The sequence below is a fragment of the Lampris incognitus genome, chromosome 15, assembly GCF_029633865.1.
Source record: "Lampris incognitus isolate fLamInc1 chromosome 15, fLamInc1.hap2, whole genome shotgun sequence".
Classification (NCBI taxonomy): Eukaryota; Metazoa; Chordata; class Actinopteri; order Lampriformes; family Lampridae; genus Lampris; species Lampris incognitus.
Window position 1 is genome coordinate 29,825,024 of NC_079225.1, and position 22,367 is coordinate 29,847,390.

At 43.5% G+C, this 22,367-nt stretch overlaps 1 protein-coding gene across 1 annotated transcript in view; it reads left to right on the top strand.

The window, feature by feature from the left end:
* Positions 1-22,367, top strand: part of LOC130124838 (mitogen-activated protein kinase-binding protein 1-like) — a 36,699-nt gene that overhangs the window by 8,514 nt on the left and 5,818 nt on the right. The window contains exons 5-27 of the mRNA XM_056294186.1: positions 1,283-1,453; positions 2,284-2,421; positions 2,639-2,821; positions 4,977-5,137; positions 6,437-6,663; positions 8,265-8,395; positions 8,518-8,705; positions 9,124-9,222; positions 9,956-10,074; positions 10,374-10,444; positions 11,390-11,511; positions 11,868-11,943; positions 12,366-12,477; positions 12,634-12,697; positions 15,577-15,687; positions 16,037-16,185; positions 16,326-16,363; positions 18,341-18,526; positions 18,717-18,859; positions 19,068-19,210; positions 20,416-20,610; positions 20,898-20,976; positions 21,402-21,557. Of these exons, the coding sequence (XP_056150161.1) occupies positions 1,283-1,453; positions 2,284-2,421; positions 2,639-2,821; positions 4,977-5,137; positions 6,437-6,663; positions 8,265-8,395; positions 8,518-8,705; positions 9,124-9,222; positions 9,956-10,074; positions 10,374-10,444; positions 11,390-11,511; positions 11,868-11,943; positions 12,366-12,477; positions 12,634-12,697; positions 15,577-15,687; positions 16,037-16,185; positions 16,326-16,363; positions 18,341-18,526; positions 18,717-18,859; positions 19,068-19,210; positions 20,416-20,610; positions 20,898-20,976; positions 21,402-21,557 (3,062 nt within the window). The remainder of the gene's footprint in view (positions 1-1,282; positions 1,454-2,283; positions 2,422-2,638; positions 2,822-4,976; positions 5,138-6,436; positions 6,664-8,264; positions 8,396-8,517; positions 8,706-9,123; positions 9,223-9,955; positions 10,075-10,373; positions 10,445-11,389; positions 11,512-11,867; positions 11,944-12,365; positions 12,478-12,633; positions 12,698-15,576; positions 15,688-16,036; positions 16,186-16,325; positions 16,364-18,340; positions 18,527-18,716; positions 18,860-19,067; positions 19,211-20,415; positions 20,611-20,897; positions 20,977-21,401; positions 21,558-22,367) is intronic.

The window sequence follows — 22,367 nt, forward strand, 5'->3', positions numbered from 1 at the left end:
GCTACCCTTAAGCTCCCCCGTAATTCGAACCCTGCTCCCAGTCGCTGCTCCACCCCCTCTGCCGATCCGGGGAGGGCTGCAGACTACCACATGTCTCCTCCGATACATGTGGAGTCGCCAGCCGCTTCTTTTCACCAGACGGTGAGGAGTTTCGCCAGGGGGGCGTAGCGCTTGGGAGGATACAATACAAAACAAACAAATTTCGCTAGAGGCAATTTGTTTGGAGAAGCTTGTGAACACAAAACACAGTAACATGCAAACAAACAAATAACACAAACAATAAATAATAACACTCCAGGGAGCTAAATGTGGAATAAAATCTATTAAGTACACAATAAGAAACACAATAAGATAAACTTGATAAAGACAATAAAACAATCTGGAAAAAAAACTAAACATTTAATAATCGAGTTGCAACAGGTATGAATGATTTAGAATAATGGTTACACACGGTGGCGCAGTGGTTAGCCTGGTCGCCTCACCCGGGTCGTCCTCCGTGTGGAGTTTGCATGCAGGTATGAAAGTGTGTGTGTGTGTGTGTGTGTGTGTGTGTGTGTGTGTGTGTGTGTGTGTGTGTGTGTGTGTGTGTGTGATGGCCTGGTAGCCTGTTCAGGGTATCTCCTCACCTGCCGCCCAATGACTGCTGGGATAGGCTCCAGCATCCTCGCGACCCCGAGAGCAGGATAAGCGGTTTGGCTAATGGATGGATGGGTGGATGGGTGGATGGATGGATGGATGGGTGGGTGGGTTAGTTTTACAAACAGGTAAAACATAACGACGCCCTGATGACAACAGAGAAAAGTCACTTGCTAGAACATGTCCAGAAGAAGCCAAAATACTTGCTGCTTTCTGGAGGATTTGTTGGTTGCAAAAAGAATTCAGATCTCTTTGTTTCACTGCGGTGATCTTAGAACAGATTTTAACAATGCTGTTCAAGCTATTCCCTCCAGTTCCCCCTTCCCCCTGAACAGGCGCCCCGACCGACCAGAGGAGGTGCTAGTGCAGCGACCAGGACACATAACCACACAGCCAATTGTGTCTGTAGGGACGCCCGACTAAACCGGAGGTAACACGGGGATTCGAACCGGCGATCCCCGTGTTGGTAGGCAACGGAATAGATTCAGACTTTCTTTCCTCATCCTCGATCTTAACCATTTCACTCACGCTTTCTCCAGTTAACTATCAGCCATCTGTCCGAGTTAACCCAGTCAGTTCTCCTCATTCACATACCCGTTGACCCTTCTTGTACTACGTCCTGTCTCCTGTCTCCTGGTCTCTTCAGAGCGGTCACCTGCCGGCTGTGCGATTGTGGGACGTGGCAGAACGGAGGCAGGTGGCAGAGCTGCAGAAGCACAAGTATGGCATCTCCTGTGTAGCCTTCTCCCCCAACAGCAAGTACATTGTCAGTGTGGGGAATCAGCACGACATGATGGTCAACGTCTGGGCATGGAAGGTACGTCTCACAAGGCAGGATTTACCCTGGTTTGGGTGTCTCGGCTTGCCACGGCGGATGTTGTGCCGTGAGAGCATTGGACAGCGCATCACATAGTGGTCCTATGAAAACTTTTTCTTTTAGTTTTTTTCCCTACTTCCTAAATAAGATGAAACGAGACATTCACTGCTACTCTTGGGAAAGTTGAAGTCATTTTGGAATATCACCAAAGTAGAGCTTGTGACTATTGCCTTCAAACTGCTTTTTGAGTTTTCCCCTATCCTATTGACTTCTCTTTTATGTACAAACCTATATGAAAGTGAGAGATGATCTTTTTGTTTTGTTTGAAACATTAGGAACAAGATTACAGTGGCATCCAAAAGTGAACCACACATATTTAATGCAGACTTATTTCTAAATTCTCTATCGTATGCCATAAAATCTCATTAAGATGTGCTGAAATAAGCTTTCTTAATGAAAAACGATTAGGAAAATATTGAATTAGGACACTTGAATGGAAAACATTGTCTAAAACGAATGACCACAATCTTAACATGAGGTGTGACTGGCATATAATGCAAAATGAACAAACACATTCTTGTAGCATTGTTTATTCTTAAATAAAACAAGGGTATATATGTGTACAAACTATTCTTTTCTGTTTAAAATTTGAACCTTTCACATAGAAAGCTAAAACACTTCGTGTCACTTTCATAGACTAGAAAACTGTATATCTGCAGAAAACGTTAAAAAAAACAACCAAATAATTGTACTTTTAGATCAGTTTATGGCACAAAATGTGTAGTAAAATGTTTAGGGTGTAAATATATCCATCATTGTTTGTTTTACAGAAAGATGTTGTAGTGGCTGCAAACAAGGTGTCCAGTAAGGTGACGGCCGTGTCTTTCTCCAAGGACAGCTCCTATTTTGTGACCGCTGGAAACAGACATGTCAAATTCTGGTACCTGGACCACTGCAAGCCTGTCAAGGTGCTTTTGGCTAAAACACCGTCCTCAACTTTAGTTTGTCAAAAAATAACATCTATCTCATTTGTTTGGCAAAGAAATACTTCCCCGACTATTATACGCTGTTTTCTTGCTGCAGAGCTCACTTGTACCGTTAGTTTGACTTTGGGACATCTTCGTCTGTTGACTAAAATGGTCTGTAATTAAAGCCACATCTTACTGAAGTGTCTGTTTGGTTTAGGCCAGCGCTCCTGTCCCCCTGCTAGGACGTTCGGGGTTGTTAGGAGAGCTGAGGAACAACTTCTTCTGCGATGTGGCCTGTGGCCGAGGCTCGAAGTCTGACTCGACCTTCTGCATTACTTCCTCTGGCTTGCTCTGCGAATTCAACAGCAAGAGAATGCTGGACAAGTGGGTGGACCTACAGGTGAGTGACATTAACAATAACCATCCATCCATTATCTAAATGTGGTTGATCCAACTCTGAGTCCCATGGGGCTGGAGCCCATCCTAGCATTCATTGGGCTGATGACAGGGAAACACCATGGATAGGTCTTCAGTCATTACATGGCCCATAGACACACACAGTCACTCACACACCATTCACACCTGTGTGCAATTTAAAACATGAAAACTTCACACATGGGCTGGAATTGAACACTGGACCTTCTTTGTGTGAGATGACAGTGCTAACCACCAAGCCACAATGCCGCATAATAATTACCTGATGTTAATAATAATAATTGGGACAAGGCAGGATTGTTGGAACTCTCCAGCCACTTCATCTACTGCTTTACTGTTAAAGGGTTAGGGCTCGTAAAGCTGCTAGCCCAGATGGCATCCCTTCCCATGTCCTCAAGACATGTTAAACTCAGCTATCTCGGGTTTTTACTGTTATTATGCAATGTCTGGAAAGATTGATAATATATATAAATAATATAAAATGTAATATTCCTGCTACCCTTGACCCATTACAGTTTGCCTACTGTTCCAACAGATCTGTAGATGACGCTATCTCACTTGCTCTGCATACTGCTTTAGTACACCTAGAAAAGAAAAACACCCATATCAGAATGTTGTATATTGATTACAGCTCTGCTTTTAATATAGTTGTACCATCCAAACTGGTGTTGAATCTCAGAGGTCTTGGTCGGGGCAACTCTATCTGTAATTGGCTATTTGATTTCCTGACAGGCAGGCCCCAGACTGTGAGAATAGGTAAAACATACTCATCTACATTAGTTCTTAGGACCGGTGCACCTCAGGGCTGCTGTCTCAGTCCCCTATTGTACAGTCTGTTTACACATAACTGTGTTGCCAAATATGACAACAACAGCGTCATTAAATTCACAGATGACACCACAGTTGTTGGACTAGTAAGTGACAGTAATGAGAGGGTCTATAGGAGGGAAGTGGAAGATTTATCCATATGGTGCCATGATAACAACCTCTCTCTAAATGTCAGTAAGACAAAAGAAATCATTGTTGACTTTAGAAAGATCAGAAAAAATCATATTCCCATTTCCATCAATGGGTCATCTGTTGAAATTGTGGACGGTTTTAGATTTCTCGGTTTACGCATCACATGCACCCTCACATGATCTCTCAACATCAATTGCATCCTCAAGAAGGCACAGCAGAGACTGTATTTTCTGAGACATCTCAAGAGTATTGGTATGAGTACCAAAACTCTTATGAATTTGGATCACAGTACCATGGAGATTGTGTCTTTATGTCCTTTGTCCTTGTGTCCTTGTGTGTGTTAAGGCAGAGCAAGCCAGAGCACAAGAATTTCACTGTATTCTAAATATATATGACAATAACATTTAACTTGAATGACCAATAGTTATGTTGTCCCACAGTGAGAGGTGGGTTTGATTCGAGCCCTTACATGTGGGGAGTTTTCACAATTCTTCTGTGTTCATGTGGGTTTTCTCTCTGAACTCTGCTTTTCTCCCACCTACCAAAGACATGCTCAGAAGGTGAACTGGTGACACCAAAGTGCTTAGAGATATGAAACTGAGTGAGAATGTTGCTGATATCTTACCACCTTAAGCCCAACGCCTACTGGGATAAGCTGCAGCCACTGCGGTCCTGAATCGGATTAAGCAGGTGTAACAAATGAATGAATGAGCTCTATCTCTGTGTACTATAAGGCGATGAGTGGTGAAGTTGCATCCACTATATTCATGGAGACAACAGCTGTGGCATCTTATAAGGACACTTCGAGGGTGTTTCAGTCCCGCTCCTGTCCTCTGGCGAGGGATTAAAGGGAGCTTAGCACCAGAGACCAAGTACAGGATGTGTTTGGAGGTGTACCAATGAGGACGTGTCTATTTTCCACTGCAACCTGTGTCATTGCTGATTATAATGACACAGCTTGTATTGTAATGGGTTACATTATAGGACTGTAAAGCTGTTGATATACGTTGCAACCTCTGCACAGTTTCATGATTGGATTGTTTTATAAGCCTATTTTGTAATGATAGCACATGATTTGTTCATCCCCTTTGTGTTGGGGCAATGATTTACTTTTCCACGATAATGAACGTGGCAGATCTGTCCACTGTCCCATCTTTCAGACAGGACTGGCCCAGTCCCTGTCTGTATCCGAGGATCTGATCTTCTGCGGCTGTGCTGATGGAATGGTGCGAGTCTTTAGTGCCGTTGACCTGCACTTTGTATGCACGCTGCCCCGGCCTCATTCCCTCGGCACCGACATCTCAGCCGTCACCCAGGCCAGGTGAGGAAGCGTTCGTGGGTGATGCATTCTTCCGTTTGTGCTAATCCATCTTCTTGTTCCCCCACCACTGACACCATTTTATCATCTCCTCTTATCTTAAAAGTTTCCTTTTATTGTGAGAAGGAAAAGAATATACTGACAGGTGACAAATGAAAGGAAAAGCCAACATAATGTGTATTTGTAAGGTGTTGGGCTACCACGAGCCTCCAGAGCAGCTTCAATACTCCTTGTCATAAATTCTATAAGTCTCTGAACTCTACTGAAGGGATGAACACCATTCTTCTAGAAGATATTTCCTCATTTAATGTTTTGATGACGGTGGTGGAGAGAGCCATCTGACATGTTCATCCAAAATATCCCATTGATGTTGAATTGGGTTGAGATCTGGTGACTGCGAAGGCCATAGCATGTGATTTACATCATGTTCATAGTCATCAAACCATTCAGTGACCCCTCGTACCATGTGGATGGGGGCATTGTCATCCTGGAAGAGACCACTCCCATCAGGATAGAAATGTTTCGGGGGCGTCTGAGTAGCATAGTGGTCTATTCCGTTGCCTACCAACACGGAGATCGCCGGTTCGAATCTCCGGCTTGGTCGGGCATCCCTACAGGCACAATTGGCTGTGTCTGCGGATGGAAAGCCGGATGTGGGTATGTGTCCTGGTCGCTGCACTAGCGCCTTCTCTGGTCAGTTGGGGCGCCTGTTCAGAGGGGAGGGGGAACTGGGGGGAATAGCGTGATCCTCCCACGCATTACCTCCCCCTGGCAAAACTCCTCACTGTCAGGTGAAAGGAAGCGGCTGGTGACTCCACATGTATCGGAGGAGGCATGTGGTAGTCTGCAGCCTTCCACCTGGAAGGGGTGGAGCAGAGATCGGGATGGCTCGGAAGAGTGGGACAATTGGCCAAGTACAACTGGGGAGAAAAAGGACAAACATTCAGTGACCCCTGTGGATGGCGGCATTGTCATCCTGGAAGAGACCACTCCCATCAGGATAGAGATGTCTCATCATAGGATAAAGGTGATCACTCAGAATAACTTTGTATTGATTTGCAGTGACCCTTCCCTCTAAGAGGACAAGTGGACCCTAACCATGCCAGGAAAATGCCCCCCCCCACAGCATAACAGAGCCCCCGGACCCCCTCACTGTAGAGGTCAAGCATTCAGCTTTTTCTTTTAATTTGTCACCCGTCTGTATATGGTTTTACCAGTTAAGAAGTGGTTACGAACTGAGACGCTATAATGTCACAAACATAAAAAAAGAAATGTGATTTCATCCTCTCTCTTTTATTTCAGCCACCTGTTTTCCAACAAACTGGCCGTCCGGTACCCAGATTCCATTGCGGTGACCTACGACTGTGTCGGCCATCGGCTCAGCTGTGTGTATAGTGACCACAGTGTGTATGTGTGGGATGTGCGGGACGTCCATCGGGTGGGAAAGGTGCACTCTGCCCTCTTCCACGCTGCCTGTGTTTGGGACCTGCAGGTAAAAACCCAGTCAGGAGGGAAATTGAAAGCACTGAGTCAGTGTTCAACACGAGCGCTGTAAGCTTTGTGACTCATTACACTTTTCATATGTTAACAGGATGGTTTGAATGGCTGCTCGGTCACCGTCATCACATTGAAATTTTGGAGCAGTGCTCTTTGTTTTGTGATTCATTTATGTCTTTTGTGACTGGGTGCGCAACCACACATGCAGGGGGAGATATGGATTATCGGCTGCACAAAAATTATAATTTTTGTGCAGCCGATAATGACAATTTGTGAAGCTGCGGTCACATACCAGAATGTGATGTGCTCTTTTGTTTCCAAGTCAAATTAACTTCATTCATATTGCAATTTAAACACAAAGCAAGTTTGAACCACAGACCTTCAAAGAACAAGAAAAATGAAGAGAGCGAGAGAGAGAAAAATAGAGAAAAATAGAGAGATAGAAAAGAGAGAGGTGGGGCGAGAGAGAGAGGTGATGTGCTCTTTGACACAGCATATTAGCAGCATGTTAGCAGGTCAATTAGCATGTTTAATATATAAACTAAAAAAAACGTATTACTTTTTAATTAACAAGTAATTTAAGGAATTGAATTAAAAACGGGAAAAAAACTTCTTTCAACTTTTTTCCTGAAAAACAGGGAAAGGTTGAAAGAAGAAGACGTTAGCAGGTCATTAGTTAGCAGTGTATTTATTTTATGTAATCAAATGAAAACGTCTGCTAAAAGGAAATGTCCCACACAGTCGTGTTGTAACATTTTCATTTTTCTCATTTTGGCTATACTGTAGTTCCTTAAGTAAACCTTTATCATTTTTGAGGGATAATTCTTGCCTTACCTCAGGGTTATGGATATATTAAGACTTGTCTGTACAGCCTTTATTGGTAGTGTCCTACTGCACTACTAGTGGGGTGTTTATAGGCATAAAGGTGAATCAACAGGTTATTTTGAATTTCAGTCTCTGTGCTAAAACGCCTTTGTTATACCTCGGTGGTACGACTGTCTACCCTTAGTCATTTTTATTAGTCTGCAACAGGTGAGTAAAATGAAACAAATGCCAAAGTCATCAGAATTGCTCATGATGGGGCGTCCGGGTAGCATAGCGGTCTATCCCGTTGCCTTACCAACACAGGGATCGCCGGTTCGAATCCCCGTGTTACCTCCGGCTTGGTCGGGCGTCCCTACAGACACAATTGGTCCTGTCTGAGGACGGGAAACTGGATGTGGGTATGTGTCTTGGTCGCTGTACTAGCGCCTCCTCTGGTCAGTCGGGGCGCCTGTTTGGGGGGGACTGGGGGGGAATAGCATGAGCCTCCTATTTGCTACGTCCCCCTGGCAAAACTCTTCACTGTCAGGTGAAAAGAAGTGGCTGGCGACTCCACATGTATCGGAGGAGAAGTGGTAGTCTGCAAGCCCTCCCCGGATCAGCAGAGGGGGTGGAGCAGAGACCGGGGTGGCTCGGAAGAGTGGGGCAATTGGCCAAGTACGATTGGGGAGAAAAAAGGGGGGTGGAAATCCCCCCCAAAAAAGAATAGCTTACGATAATCTGCCGTATTGGCACATGTATGATTCTCATGTATTGTCTATGCATTACACCCCGGCCCTGTCTCTCACCGTCCCCCAGGTGTTCCCAGAAGTTCAGGAGGGGCCGGATGCCACGATGACATCCGGGGTGTTTCTGAGTTGCTCAGCCGATGACACTATTAGACTGTGGTGCATGGAGGGGCAGACCCAAACTCATGTTCACACACACAACATCCTCAGCAACGTGAGTTTTGTATATGCCATGCTCCTGCTCCTCAAAAGGCTCGGACGTTTGATTTTGGCTCAAAATAGATTTCCCAAATGGTTGGCTGTCTCAGCTGTCTTTTGACTGCCGTTGTTCATTAGGATCTGCTGAATATCATCTATGTTGATGGAAACGCCTCCACCCTGTTGGACTCAGAGAACACCACGTGTGTGACGGCTGAGAAAGCAGGGGATGGACAGACGCCAGAGAACAGGACAGGCATCAGGACCATTTGTGTCAGCCCAGATGGTAAACACCTGGCCTCTGGGGATCGACATGGAATCCTGAGGTAACTAGTATATGGACTGTGTTATATGGCATGTGTGTTTCAGAGGGTTTGATCGCCAGAGATGACTTTTAAAATGTTTTGTGTTATCTGTTACATGGCTCATATGAGCGACTGAGCAAGTCAGATTCTTGGTTTGTGAAAACTTACTTAGCAAAGGAAACAGCCTCTGGATCTGTTTTGTTCCGACTCGGATTCTGACATTCATGGATATGGATTCCAGTACAGGCAGAATATTGATGCAAGGGATAAGCATCCACCAAATTCACCCATTTGCAAAACTATGCTGCTCGACGTCCACTGAAAAAACAAGAATGTGTGTGTGTGTGTGTGTGTGTGTGTGTGTGTGTGTGTGTGTGTGTGTGTGTGTGTGTGTGTGTGTGTGTGTGTGTGTGTGTGTGTGTGTGTGTTGTTTTTACAGGGTTCATGACCTCAGCAGAATGGAAGAGATTCTGAAAATAGAGGCCCACGATGCTGAAATTCTTTGTCTAGAGTATTCCAAACCAGAAACAGTGTGTGTGTGTGTGTGTGTGTGTGTGTGTGTGTGTGTGTGTGTGTGTGTGTGTGTGTGTGTGTGTGCATATATTTTTATATATATATATATATATATATATATATATATATATATATATATTCTTTGTCTAGAGTATTCCAAACCACAAACAGGTGTGTGTGTGTTTTGTGTGTGTGTGTGTGTGTGTGTGTGTGTGTGTGTGTGTGTGTGTGTGTGTGCATATATTTATATATATATATATATATATATATATATATATATATATATTCTTTGTCTAGAGTATTCCAAACCACAAACAGGTGTGTGTGTGTTTTGTGTGTATGTGTGTGTGTGTGTGTGTGTGTGTGTGTGTGTGTGTGTGTGTGTATATATATTGCAGTTTTTTTTCCCGAAACCATCAATGGTGTTGATAGAAGTGCTCAACTAATGAGGAGCGGAATATCAATTCCATTCCTCATTAGTTGATCTCTCTCTTTCTGTCTCTCTTTCTCTCTCTCTCGCTTTTTTCCTGCATCTGTATTGATATATAGTATATATATATATGTATGTGTGTGTGTGTGTGTGTGTGTGAGGGGGGGGTGCATGCTTGTCTGTGTGTATATGTCTATGTGTGGGTTTGCCTGTTTGTATGTATCTTTGTGTGTTTGCAGGTCTTTGTCTAAATGCATACCTGCAGTTCGTCTGCTCTTGGAACATATTCTGACAGCGTCATCTGTTCATATCCTCTCTCAGGTCTGAGGCTGCTGGCCACGGCCAGTAGGGACCGTCTGATCCATATCCTGAATGCTGAGGATGACTACACTCTGGTACAGACGCTGGATGAGCATTCTTCATCCATAACAGCCGTCCGCTTTGCTGGTGAGCCACAGTCAACATCTGCAGAGGGGTTTTTTTTAGCCCTCATTTCTATTTTCCCTCTACCCGTTGTTGTCACTCTGGGAATTGTTTTATCTCCCTGCCTTCTGCACATCTTTTACTCTTGCTGCACTGTTACTCCATTTAAACAGGATTTTTGTGTGCTTATTAAACTATTAAAGGTTGAATGGGGGGAGGGGGGGTCTATGCCGACTACTGCATGCAAGCCTACTAAACCACATGAGTTTTATTTTTTTCTCCTGTATTCTGTCACCTTAATGTGTTTTTGTGTTTGTGCACAGCTAATGACAATAAGGTGCGGTTGATCAGTTGTGGGGCAGACAAGAGCATCTATTTCCGCACAGCACACAGGGTGAGACTGGTCTGAATGACTTTTTCTTTATTTATTTATTTGTTTATTTGGGTTTTCCCCCTTTTTTCTTCCAATTGTACTTGGCCAAATACCCCACTCTTCTGAGCTGTCCCAGTCACTGCTCCACCCCCTCTGCTGATCCAGGGAGGGCTGCAGACTACCACATGTCTCCTCCGAAACATGTGGAGTTGCCAGCCACTTCTTTTTAGCTAGGATGGGTTAAATGCAAGCATAATTTCCCCACGGGGATTAATAAAGTATGTCAAAATCAAGATCAAAAAATCAAAACGAGTTGTGAAATGTGTCAGCACTTCTCCTGAATGTAAATGATAATAGTTGCTGTAATCAATGGCTAACTTTCAGGGTTAGGTTCATAATCTCATAATGCATCTTTATAATGAGGTCTATTTTGAGCCACTGTTTCAAATCATTACATCTACAGCTAACTCCATAACACTCTTTAAAGTCGTGTTTTTCTGTATATGCCCAAATTGATCCCTTCACCCATCATATGTAGTCTCTGTGTTTATGTATACGCATGGCAACTGGAATCCAAATGAAAGAGAAAGAAGAACTGGTTTCTGACAAGATCTTTCTATAGTGCATTGAAACTCATCAATATATGACCAGTGCCTCTGGCTAGACGGTAGTAAGCATGCAACAGTAGTTCCCTAGGAGTCCCAAATCCCAATTCCAGTGTTCGCCTTCAAGAAATGTCCACGTCTTCATAGAAAAACGCGGGAGTGACAGGCTGAAGTTGATTTAGAAAACAAACTACGCGTATCAAATCACAGCACAGCTCGTCCACTCCGATATTCACTTGTATTTAATGTGCTGTGCTTCATAAGATGGCTGTACTTGTTTGTCCTCTACATTTTTCTGCTCCTAGCAATTGTCAGTAAACACCTCTCACTGATATATGATAGTATTTGGTTGTTGTTTCAGACTGACAGAGGCACAGAGTTCAGGCGGTCCCACCACGTGGTCAGGAAGACCACGCTGTACGATATGGGCGTCGACCCCACCTGCAAGTATGCTGCTGTGGGCTGTCAGGACCGCTGCATCAGGTGAGCTTGTGTGTGTAGGTTGCACATCTATTCATGTGTATGTGTGAGTGTTGGGTATCTATTCGTATGTACGTGCACGTGTGTACATTTATCCATGTGTCTGCGTGTCTATGTATGTATGTATGTATGGATGTATTTTTGTGCACACTTTTTTTTTATTGTGTACACTTCTAAGTAATACATTGCAGAAAAGAGCTGTCTCAAGAGAGGATGTGTTTCTAGTGCAATTTCCTCTCAGACAAACTTACTTTATGTGTTTAAAGTTGAATTTGATCTTTAATGCTCTCTGAAAATCAAAGATACTTTATTCTGCAGTACGTTCTGCTCGGGCTCATTCTCTTATTCTCTGTTTCCAGGATCTTCAACATCAGCAACGGCAAACAGAAGAAACTCTACAAAGGATCGCTGAGTGAGGATGGCAGTCTCCTCAGGGTAGCGTTTTACGCCATAGAAAAATGCATTTGAAAGTCAATCCCCTACCGTGAAGGCACTGTCTGGCATTTTGTTTGCAAAGCAAATAAGATCATAGTATACATAACTGTGATATCCTAAAATAGACCAGATTTCTCTAACTTTTCATTCCTCTGTGGACATCTGTCTTGATAACACGATTTATGAAATAACACTGGCAACATAATTGATTGTCATAGATATTATCAGATATCAAACTAATTTTGCCAAACATCTCTACATATATAAAATCCAGTGAGTCGAGTAAATTCTTTGAGACAGCAGGCTTGTATAAAGAATTTACTTGACCCACTGGATTGTTTTGCTCCTTATTTGTTGAGCACTTTCCCTACCGTTGAGTGTTTGTGTGTGTGTATATATATATTTTTTTTTTTGATTGGCAGGTTCAGACGGATCCCTCTGGTCAATACGTTGCCACCAGCTGCTCAGATAAGAATATCAGTATCTTTGACTTCCACACAGGAGAATGTGTGGCCACAATGTTTGGACACTCCGGTAACACAAATATACATACACATATACATAAATACACATACATACACACACTTGCAAATGCCCAGGCATGCACATTATTTTTTATCATTACCAATCCAATATCCAAGGCCAAAATCTAGCTAGTAAGGTTTTGTTTGTTTGTTTATTTGTTCACAGAGATTGTCACTGGGATGAAGTTTACCAATGACTGCAAGCATCTGATTTCAGTATCTGGGGATAGGTAAGAGACATTGTTCTTTGATTGTTGGCTCCCCTACATTTTTTAGACTTAGACTGCTTTTATTGTAATTTCTACATATGCATGTCTCATACATACGGGGAACGAGATTGTGTTTCACACGAACCACAGTGCCACATAAAAACAAATAATGTGGTGCAATAAATATTAAAAAACAAAAAGTAATTCACAAACCTAAACATCACAAGGACACCTGACACGGACATTGAGTTTCTGACAGCAATTTCAGCCATCTGGCATCTTCAGCCATTGTCTGACACTTAAAAAATTGTCACAAATGCAGGGTATAATTAAACTTAAAAAAAAAACCAGTTAGGCATATTTCAGTAATATTGTTGTTGGACTAATCAACAGCCCCCCCCCCAGAAAAATCAATAGTTTCCCTATATATATAATTAATATATATGACTGCTGAGATAGGCTCCAGCATCCCCGCGACCCTGACAGCAGGATTCGCGGTTTGGATAATGGATGGACGGATATGTATGTATGTGTGTGTGTATGTGTGTGTGTGTGTATATATATATATATATATATGTGTGTGTGTGTGTGTGTATATATATAAATTTTTGAACATTTTTTGTCTTCCTTTGGCAAAATCAATAACTTTCGTTCTAATTTTAACTGTTAATATTTCCTCTGACTCATCAGTTTACTGTCCTACTCTCGTCTGATTTCTTCCCGATCTCTCTGCACAGTCTCATTGACACTGTATCCCATATGCGCCTGTCCTCTTGTCCTTTAGATGTAATCACCCCCAAATTCCTTATAGAGGTCCTGCCTACCCTGGGCCCTAGCCTCGACTCCATTGTTAATCTTTCTCTCACCTCTGGCTATGTTCCTGATAGTTTTAATATGACGAGTGTCCAACCTATTTAAAAAAAAAAAACTGCCCTTGATCCAACCCTACCAAATAATTACAGACCTATTTCAAACTACCATTCATCACCAAAGTTCTGGAAAAAAAAATCATTGCACAGCAGCTCCTTGAGGTAATTGAAGGACACAATATTTTCGATAAATTCCAATCCAGCTTTCACCATCAACATAGTACAGAAACAGAACTACTACGGGAGAGATCCCTCCTCTGTTGCTCTCCCTGAGGTTTCTTCCTATTTTTTCTCTCTGTTAAAGGTTTTTTTTTAATTTTTTTTATGGAGTTGTTCCTTATCCAATGTGAGGGGCTAAAGAAAGGATGTTGTGTTGCTATAGAGCCCACTGAGGCAAATTTGTAATTTGTGATAATGGGTTATGCAAATAAAATTGACCTGATTTGACTTGACTAAGAGTTACAAATGACATCCTTATGCAAGCTGACAATGGCAAACATTCTATCCTGGTCCTGCTTGACTTAACTGCTGCTTTTGATACTATTGATCCCTCCATCTTGGTTGAATGTTTAAATAAGTGGGTTGGTATTGTCGGCTGTGCTCTCAGTTGGCTCTAATCCTATCTGTTTAACAAGAAATTTCAGGTTACCATAGACAACTTTGTGTCCTCAACTTCCCCCTATTCTCTTTGGAGTTCCACAGGGTTAAATCCTTGGTCCCATCCTTTTCTCAATCTACATGTTACCTCTAGGCAATCTGATTAGCCAGTTCAATTGCATCTCTTTAAAGTGCTATATAAATGCAATCCATCCATCTCTCACCACTGCTATGCTGATGACATGCAGTTGTATTTATCAGTTAAGGCAAATGATATGGGTAATATTGGTACACTTCATGACTGCCTGGCTGCTATTGAGGGATGGATTTCACTCAATTTCCTTCAGTTCAATTCAGACAAAATGGAGGTTCTCCTTGTAAGTTCTGTAGGTTCTCCTAATAAGTTTGTCTCAGAAGTGAAACCTTGTCTCAGCCCTCTGGCCACCAATGTTAAACCCTCTTCGAGAAATCTGGGTGTACTATTTGACCAAAATCAGAATTTTGGCCTTCACATAAACAAGCTTGTGCAAACCTGCTTTTGCCAACTCAAGACTGTTGCAAAAATCAAATCAATGCTATCAACCAGAGATCTTGAATTACTAATCCATAACAACATTTTTTCACGCCTTGACTACTGCAATGCTCTTTTCTCCTGTTTCAGCCAAGCAGCTCTGTTCTGCCTACAACTTGTGCAAAATGCTGCAGCCAGGCTGCTAACAAATGCCAATCTTAGATCCCACATCATGCCAATCCTTGCATCCCTTCATTGGTTCCCAGTAAATTATAGAAGACTTAAAGATGTTGCTTAACACATATAAGGCCCTACATGGTCTTGCCCCTTTGTACATTTCCAAACTTGCATCCTTACTCCAAGCCAAGGATGATTGTGCTTTTGCCGTAAGGACCCCGTCCCTCTGAAACAGTCTGTAAACAGCTTTAAAAAAACTTCTCAAAACTCATCTTAACTGACTTCCCTTCCCTGTGATGGGGCTGTAATTTTTACTTTTCTGTGTATAACTATGTGTATGTTGTTTATTTTTTCCTGTATCTGTATCCTGTGCAGCACTTTATACTTTTGTTTTAAAAATGTGCCATATAAATAAACTATTACTTACTTACTTACTGTATATTTTTTCACATACTTATTTTATCTTTATTGTATTGGACCAACAATGCCAAGCTAAATTCCTAGTGCACGTAATGCACATGGCAATAAGATAATTTCTGATTCTGATTTCCAAAGAAGTCTTGTAATAAAAATACTATAACCACCACACCCATCACTATTGCTAATGTATGACCAAAATAAAGATGGATTGGGAGCTGAGGTCAAAATCATGACTTACCATCACTGTCAGCGGAAATGAAACTGCAAAGCAACGTGTTCCTTCTCTTGTGAAGGAAAAATTATCCTAACGGTTTTCTTGCCCCCAGTTGTATCTTTGTATGGCGACTGGCTCCAGAACTGACAATCAACATGAGGGAGAGGCTCTGCCAACTGAGACGAAACCTCATTACATCACACTGCAAAATCTCCACTCTGAGGTAACAGACACACACACAGTCACACAGTCTGGCTCTCTCTCTCTCTCTCTCTCTCTCTCTCTCTCTCTCTCTCTCTCTCTCTCTCTCTCTCTCTCTTTCTCTCTCTCTCTCTCTCTCTCACACATACACACTTACCTGCACACATATGCATATCCACATAGCACACACATACACACACCTGCAAGCATCGAGACACATACACACAGCATCCACCTCATCTCTACTGCACAGAACTTTAGCAGGGTTTTTGGTGTGGCTGCTAAGTTCAGTGTACCACTAACTGCTGTAAATTGACCTTTTTTTCTATTGTCTCTGGTTCTCTGTTACTTGTCTACATCGTCTTGGTCAGGAGAGAGATGTACAGCGCCCCCTGTCTGGCCGGTTTGTCTTCAGATAGTGACCATGAGCAGGAAGACAGAGCAGAGCACAACGACTCCAATGACTCAGAAGACATCCTAACTAACACTTCTGACAGCAGCAATGGGGAGGAGGATGCAGGTACTATGAGATGGGAGGGTCTGAGGCTGTGCCGTGCATGAAAAATAGAAATATGAATGATGATTTCGCTGTAATTGTATTGGTGAGGAGTTAAATAAACAGAGGAGCTGCTCTGGTTACTGTGTTCTTTCAAACCACAGGTGGTTCAGACGAAAGCCAGGAATGGAAGCCAACAAAGGTCAGTCTTTCTTTTCCCTTTGCATTATTCTTTTGAGTTATTAAGTGTTTTTCAAAGTCAGATACATGGTTTCTATGAGGAAAAAAAATCAGCATCACGTAAGGAATTTGCACCATTTCATTTCTGCATTTTATCAATAAATGCAAGGGCGTAGGTTTGATTTTGACATTGGTGGAGACATGAAATCGGTCCGCAGGGGCCCCTCTGGAAGCTGAGGCTTTTTGCATTTATGATAGAATTCTGATCACAATTTCATGTCATCTAGAGCATCTATTTATAGATATGGTAGCCAACACACACGTGCCTATTCAAAGCTCTCATTTCAAACACATAACGAATGCCAAATCTGTGACCACTTGCTGTTGCAGATGCACATAGTAGCTTACTGAATAAACAAACTGTAATGGCGAAACACATGACGTGTTAGTAAGGATGGTGTCTTCCTCACTTAGCCTACATGCACATCTAGTTGATGGAGCTTTGGCGCTTCTTATAGCCAGATGTAGCTACAGCCTCGTTAGCAAGAAACGGCAAAGCCAATCCTATTAGCGATTTAGGGTTAGGGAGGCAGGACTCGTAGTAGAGAACCAGACCTGTTAACCGTTTGTGTACCAAATACATTGACTAGACACTGATGGACAACAGTGGTTATATTTATTTTTTTTGATTAAAATTATTGCTAGGGACAATTCAGTAGTCGCAGAATATTGTTAGGGACATGTCCCTACTGTCCCTACCAAATTCTATGCCCTTGAATAAATGTGATTAGTTTGATGATTTTGTAGCAAGAGAGGAGCGTATATGAACACAGTACTCCTGTGTAACAGTACTGTTAATAGTCGATGTGCAAACTTTTTGGGGGGGGGGGATTTTCCCCCCTTTTTCTCCCCAATTGTATCTGGCCAATAACCCCACTCTCTGAACCATCCCGGTCACTGCTCCACCCCCTCTGCCGATCCAGGGAGGGCTGCAGACTGCCACATGCCTCCTCTGATACATGTGGAGTCTCCAGCTGCTTCTTTTCACCTGACAGTGAGGAGTTTCATCAGGGGGACATAACACGTGGGAGGATAAAGCTATTCCCCCCAGTTCCCCCTCCCCCCTGAATAGGCGCCCCGACTGACCAGAGGAGGCACTAGTGCAGTGACCAGGACCCATACCCACACCCGGCTTTCTACCCGCAGACACAGCCAATTGTGTCTGTAGGGACGCCCGACCAAGCCAGAGGTAACATGGGGGTTCGAACTGGTGAGCCCCGTGTTGGTAGGCAACGGAATAGACTGCTATGCAACCCGGACGCCCCTCAAACAATATTTTTGGAGAGCAAATCATTTATAATTGATGAAATTTTGCGTGGTGACAGAATCATATATAAAAAGTCTGTAAATGGGTTTTAAATGACTGATGACTGGGATTTGAATGGCTGATTTGGTTTGCATGATCCACTCGAGCTGGTCATCCCAACGTCACTGGATTCTCAAACCAGATTCTTCATATTCCTTTCACGTTAGATCACAGAAGAAGAAAAATACTAAATTGCACCCTGGCTATGCAGGGAGACTCGACAATGGATGAAAAAACCTTTCATCTGATAACTCTGAAACGGCCAAAATGAAAGACTACAGATACAGTACAAGTGCCGATTATCGATCTGTACATTTCTTCTCCTCTGCCATGTGTAGAGCATGATGGGGGGGGTATTTTTCAACTAACTTCTGCCATAACCAAGTGATACAGAGTACTGAGCTCCCCATTGTTTTTGGGGAAAAATAAATATTAGACTATTAGTTTGATGTTACTGTAAACAAATGGCATGGGAAGTATAGTTAATCGATTTATCTCATCAGCCTCCCTTTATGTGTGGAAAAGGCAGAAAATAACGCCATTTCTGACATGTTATATGCATCCCAGTGAATCGCCATCATGTCTCTGAATTAGGTTAACCTCATCAATCTATCTTCTACCTCTTATCTCTAGGTGGGAGGTAGCAACCCAATAACCCCAGACACCACCAAGCGTCCACGGAGGCGCTGGTCCCATCGTATGGGCTCCCTGGAGCTGATGGTCAAATCGATGCTCGACCTGAGACAGCTGGACACCTCCCACAAGAAAGGCCTCCACAACAAAGACGTCGGGAGCACCTCCAGCCTGCAGGAGCCCTTAGTATGAAAAATGATTGTTGTGTTGTTGTGTACAAGAGGGAGAGAGAGCAGTGTTGTCCTGGGTTATGTGTGTGTGTGTGTATGTGTGAGAGAAAGAGAGAGAGAGAGACTGTATAGAAACAACAGCATTGACCTCCATAATTAAATAAGCTGTGTGATCCGCCTCCCGTCTCTCTCTTTTCTGCCGCAAGCTGTTGGAGGAGAGGGCTAAGAAACGCTGGCAGTGGCCACAGACCGACTGGCTGTCCTCACACATATCCAAGGGCTCCAAGGGGGCCGATGGAGCTCCGCTTTGCACCGACAGGAATGAGGACAACAGAAGTCTATACAGCAGGTATATCGCTTGCATGCAAAAAGCACACTCACAGATTCACACTCATTCATAAAGGAAGAAAACTGACACCAAAACACACACACACACACACACACACACACACACACACACACACACACACACACACACACACACACACACACACACACACACACACACACACACACAAAATCCCTGTTGAATGTGCTGAATGTGTCCATCGTGTCAGTGACTACCTGGCGGAGGGGCAGCCGTGTGAGATGTCGGTGCGAGGGAGCTGTGATGAGGCAAGTGAGGACAGCCAGAGTCCAGACAGTGCCTGCTCGCTGGGCTACGACAGCTGGGAGACTACACCCAACTACATCTTTGACGGTGAGGCCCTGGTGCCTGGTTTCTGTGGTATCAGTAACTATAACAAACCTTGTCAGCCCATTCATACTGGTTATGTAATCTGGACTCGACAGTCACACTGAAACCCAATGATAAACCAGAAGACGGAAGTCGCCGTCGGATGCGACGCGCTATAATAGGCTTTAATAAATGGTTATAGAATCAAATAGAACAGAGTACGAGTTATATCACATGTATTATCTTAATGGTGTATTGTTATTGATATAAGTACGGTTTAAAAAAAATTTTTTTTTGCCTTATTTACAGTCTCACTCATTCCACTGAAAATTAAGAAAGGCAAGTAAATCTTTGGAAAGTATTTGGAAAGCTGTAACCAGTAAATGTTTGGCAGGTTATTTGATAGATTACTGAAATGATAATCAATTAATCTTCTGTCAATCAGCTAATCAATTAATTGACTCGTCGTTTCAGCACTACACTAAAATGAGCTTAAATAAAACAGAAACTGTAATCGGTGATGTTAAGTGGATAATATTAAAGATAGAGGGGCATCCGGGTGGTGTGGCAGTCTATTCCGTTGCCTACCAACACGGGGATCGCCGGTTCGAATCCCCGTGTTACCTCTGGCTTAGTTGGGTGTCCCTACAGACACAATTAGCCGTGTCTGTGGGTGGGAAGCCGGATGTGGGTATGTGTCCTGGTCACTGCACTAGTGCCTCCTCTGGTCGGTCGGGGCACCTGTTCAGGGGGGAGGGGCAACTGGGGGGGGGTAGCGTGATCCTCCCATGCGCTACGTCTCCCTGGCAAAACTCCTCACTGTCAGGTGAAAAGAAGTGGCTGGCAACTCCACATGTATCGGAGGAGGCATGTGGTAGTCTGCAGCCCTCTCCGGATCAGCAGAGGGGGTGGAGCAGTGACCGGGATGGCTCGGAAGAGTGGGGTAATTGGCCGGGTTCAACTGGGGAGAAAAAGGGGGACAACCCCCCCCCCCAAAAGTGACTTTAACAGTTTTAGTATGTCTAGTATGTATAGTATGCTCAGTAAGACAAATCAAGAAGGATTTTCTTGAAACAGATAATCTCATAAAAGACCGCCTCGGTGAGATTACTGATCTTATCAAGCAAAAAAATCACATTATTTGTCTCGATGCAAGATGTTTTCACATACAGGTTGCAGTGAAGTCCAGGGTGTTCTCTATATCTGACCTCATCCTGCTGTGATTTTAGATTCAGACGATATAGAGTCGCTGAACCAGGACAGCTCTGATGAGGAGCGAGGAGACAGGGAGGAGGAGGAGGAGAGGAAGATGGAAGTGACAAGCATAGATGAGGCTTTAAGGACAGTGACGGATGCTCCTGACTGCTGCCATGAGGACTTCCTAAAGCAAAACTTTGAGACACTGGCAGACAACAGCAACATGGGTGAGACAGGAAACATGCAAGCCTGCATGTTCACTCAAGTGCGAATGCACGCGCAGACACACACACACACACACACACACACACACACATACAGTAAATGCAAGACAACTCAGACAGAAGCATCTATCAACCTCTCTAACACACACTTCACTTTCTCTCTTTCCTCTCATTCTTCATTGCTGCCTTTCTCTTCTTTTTTTTTTCTGTCTGCATCCGTTATTCTTTCCTTAATCGTCTGCTGCCCTCTCTGCTCTCTCTGTTTATCTCTCTCTAACGTTGTCCCACAGTCTCATCACCAAATCAACAGAGCGGGGTCCCGAGGGTCAGCATGTCCTCGCGCTTCCTGGCCAGAGGACACAATAATAGGTACAGCTGACAGCTCGAGACCCATGTGGTCTCAGATAAATGATAAGTGTGGACTAAGAGCTATGGTTACAGGCCAGTGTGGACACACATAGCTATAATTGTGGACTCAGACACCTCTGATAAATCATTTGCACATTTTCCTCAGTTTGCCAAGTTGCAAGTGTGCAACATAATCTAATCTAAAATCTATACCTGCAATTCTGAGGCTGACAGAATTTGATTTCCTCATTTATTGTTGTATTTTATTTGATCAAGCTGGTAAATAAAGAGAATAATTTGTATTTACAGCATCAAGCAGAAGACAAAAGGCGTTTTCGGAGTGACAGAGAAAGTAGATTGTAGAGTGTGAAAATGATGCAATGTCAAATAAAATATTAAACTGCATGAAATGTCTTGATCTGTTGTATCATCTCTGTACTGTGAAGGAGGGTGCCTCTGTTTGCCAAGTCACATGAAAAGGATCCAGAGAGCCGGTCTGCTAAGCCCCCTGTGTCCAAAGTGCGGCCATTGATGGAAGGGGGCCAGGACAGAGGCCCAGAAGACAAGACCCCCAGGTCCCCCAGTGGGATAGAAGAGCCTAAGTAAGTCCCGACCACAGTGAGCAAACCACTTGCTGCATGCACTGATTTTAAGACAAGTCCTTCTTTGTAAATGGGCAGACCAGAATAGATTTTTTTTTTAAAAATGCTGCTGAAAAAAGTTTTGGGGAAATATAGATGTGGTAACAATAAAATGGCCAATAGTGTCAAACAGGGCCTTACCAAATTCACACAAGGCTTAGTGCTTCTCATTTTCACACTTTTATAGTTTGTTTACAAGCTAGAGTTTGTTTCTTAAGGTATTTTTCTTAGTAAAGACACCTCCAGATAAAGTATTTATGACTGCTGGGATAGGCGCCAGCATCCCGCGACCCTAATTAGGATAACCGGCTTAGAAAATGGATGGATGGTGTATTTATCCATAGAATTAGACAAAAAATAAAAGTACCCCGTGTTGGCCGTGTCTGTGGGTGGGAAGCCAGATGTGGGTATGTGTCCTGGTCGCGGCACTAGCTCCTCTGGTTGGTCGGGGCGCCGTTTCGGGAGGGAGGGGGGACTTGCGGGGAATAGCGTGATCCTCCCATGCACCATATCCCCCCTGGGGAAACTCCTCACTGTCAGGTGAAAAGAAGCGGCTGGCGACTCCACATGTATCAGAGGAGGCATGTGGTAGTCTGCAGCCCTCCCCGGATCGGCAGAGGGGGTGGAGCAGCGACCGAGAAGGCTCGGAAGAGTGGGGTAATTGGCAGGATACAATCGGGGAGAAAAAGGAGGGGAAAATAAAAAGATAAAAGTAATGGAAAACTGAGCTGAAAAGCTTACATAAAATAAAAAGTTATTTACATTTCACTG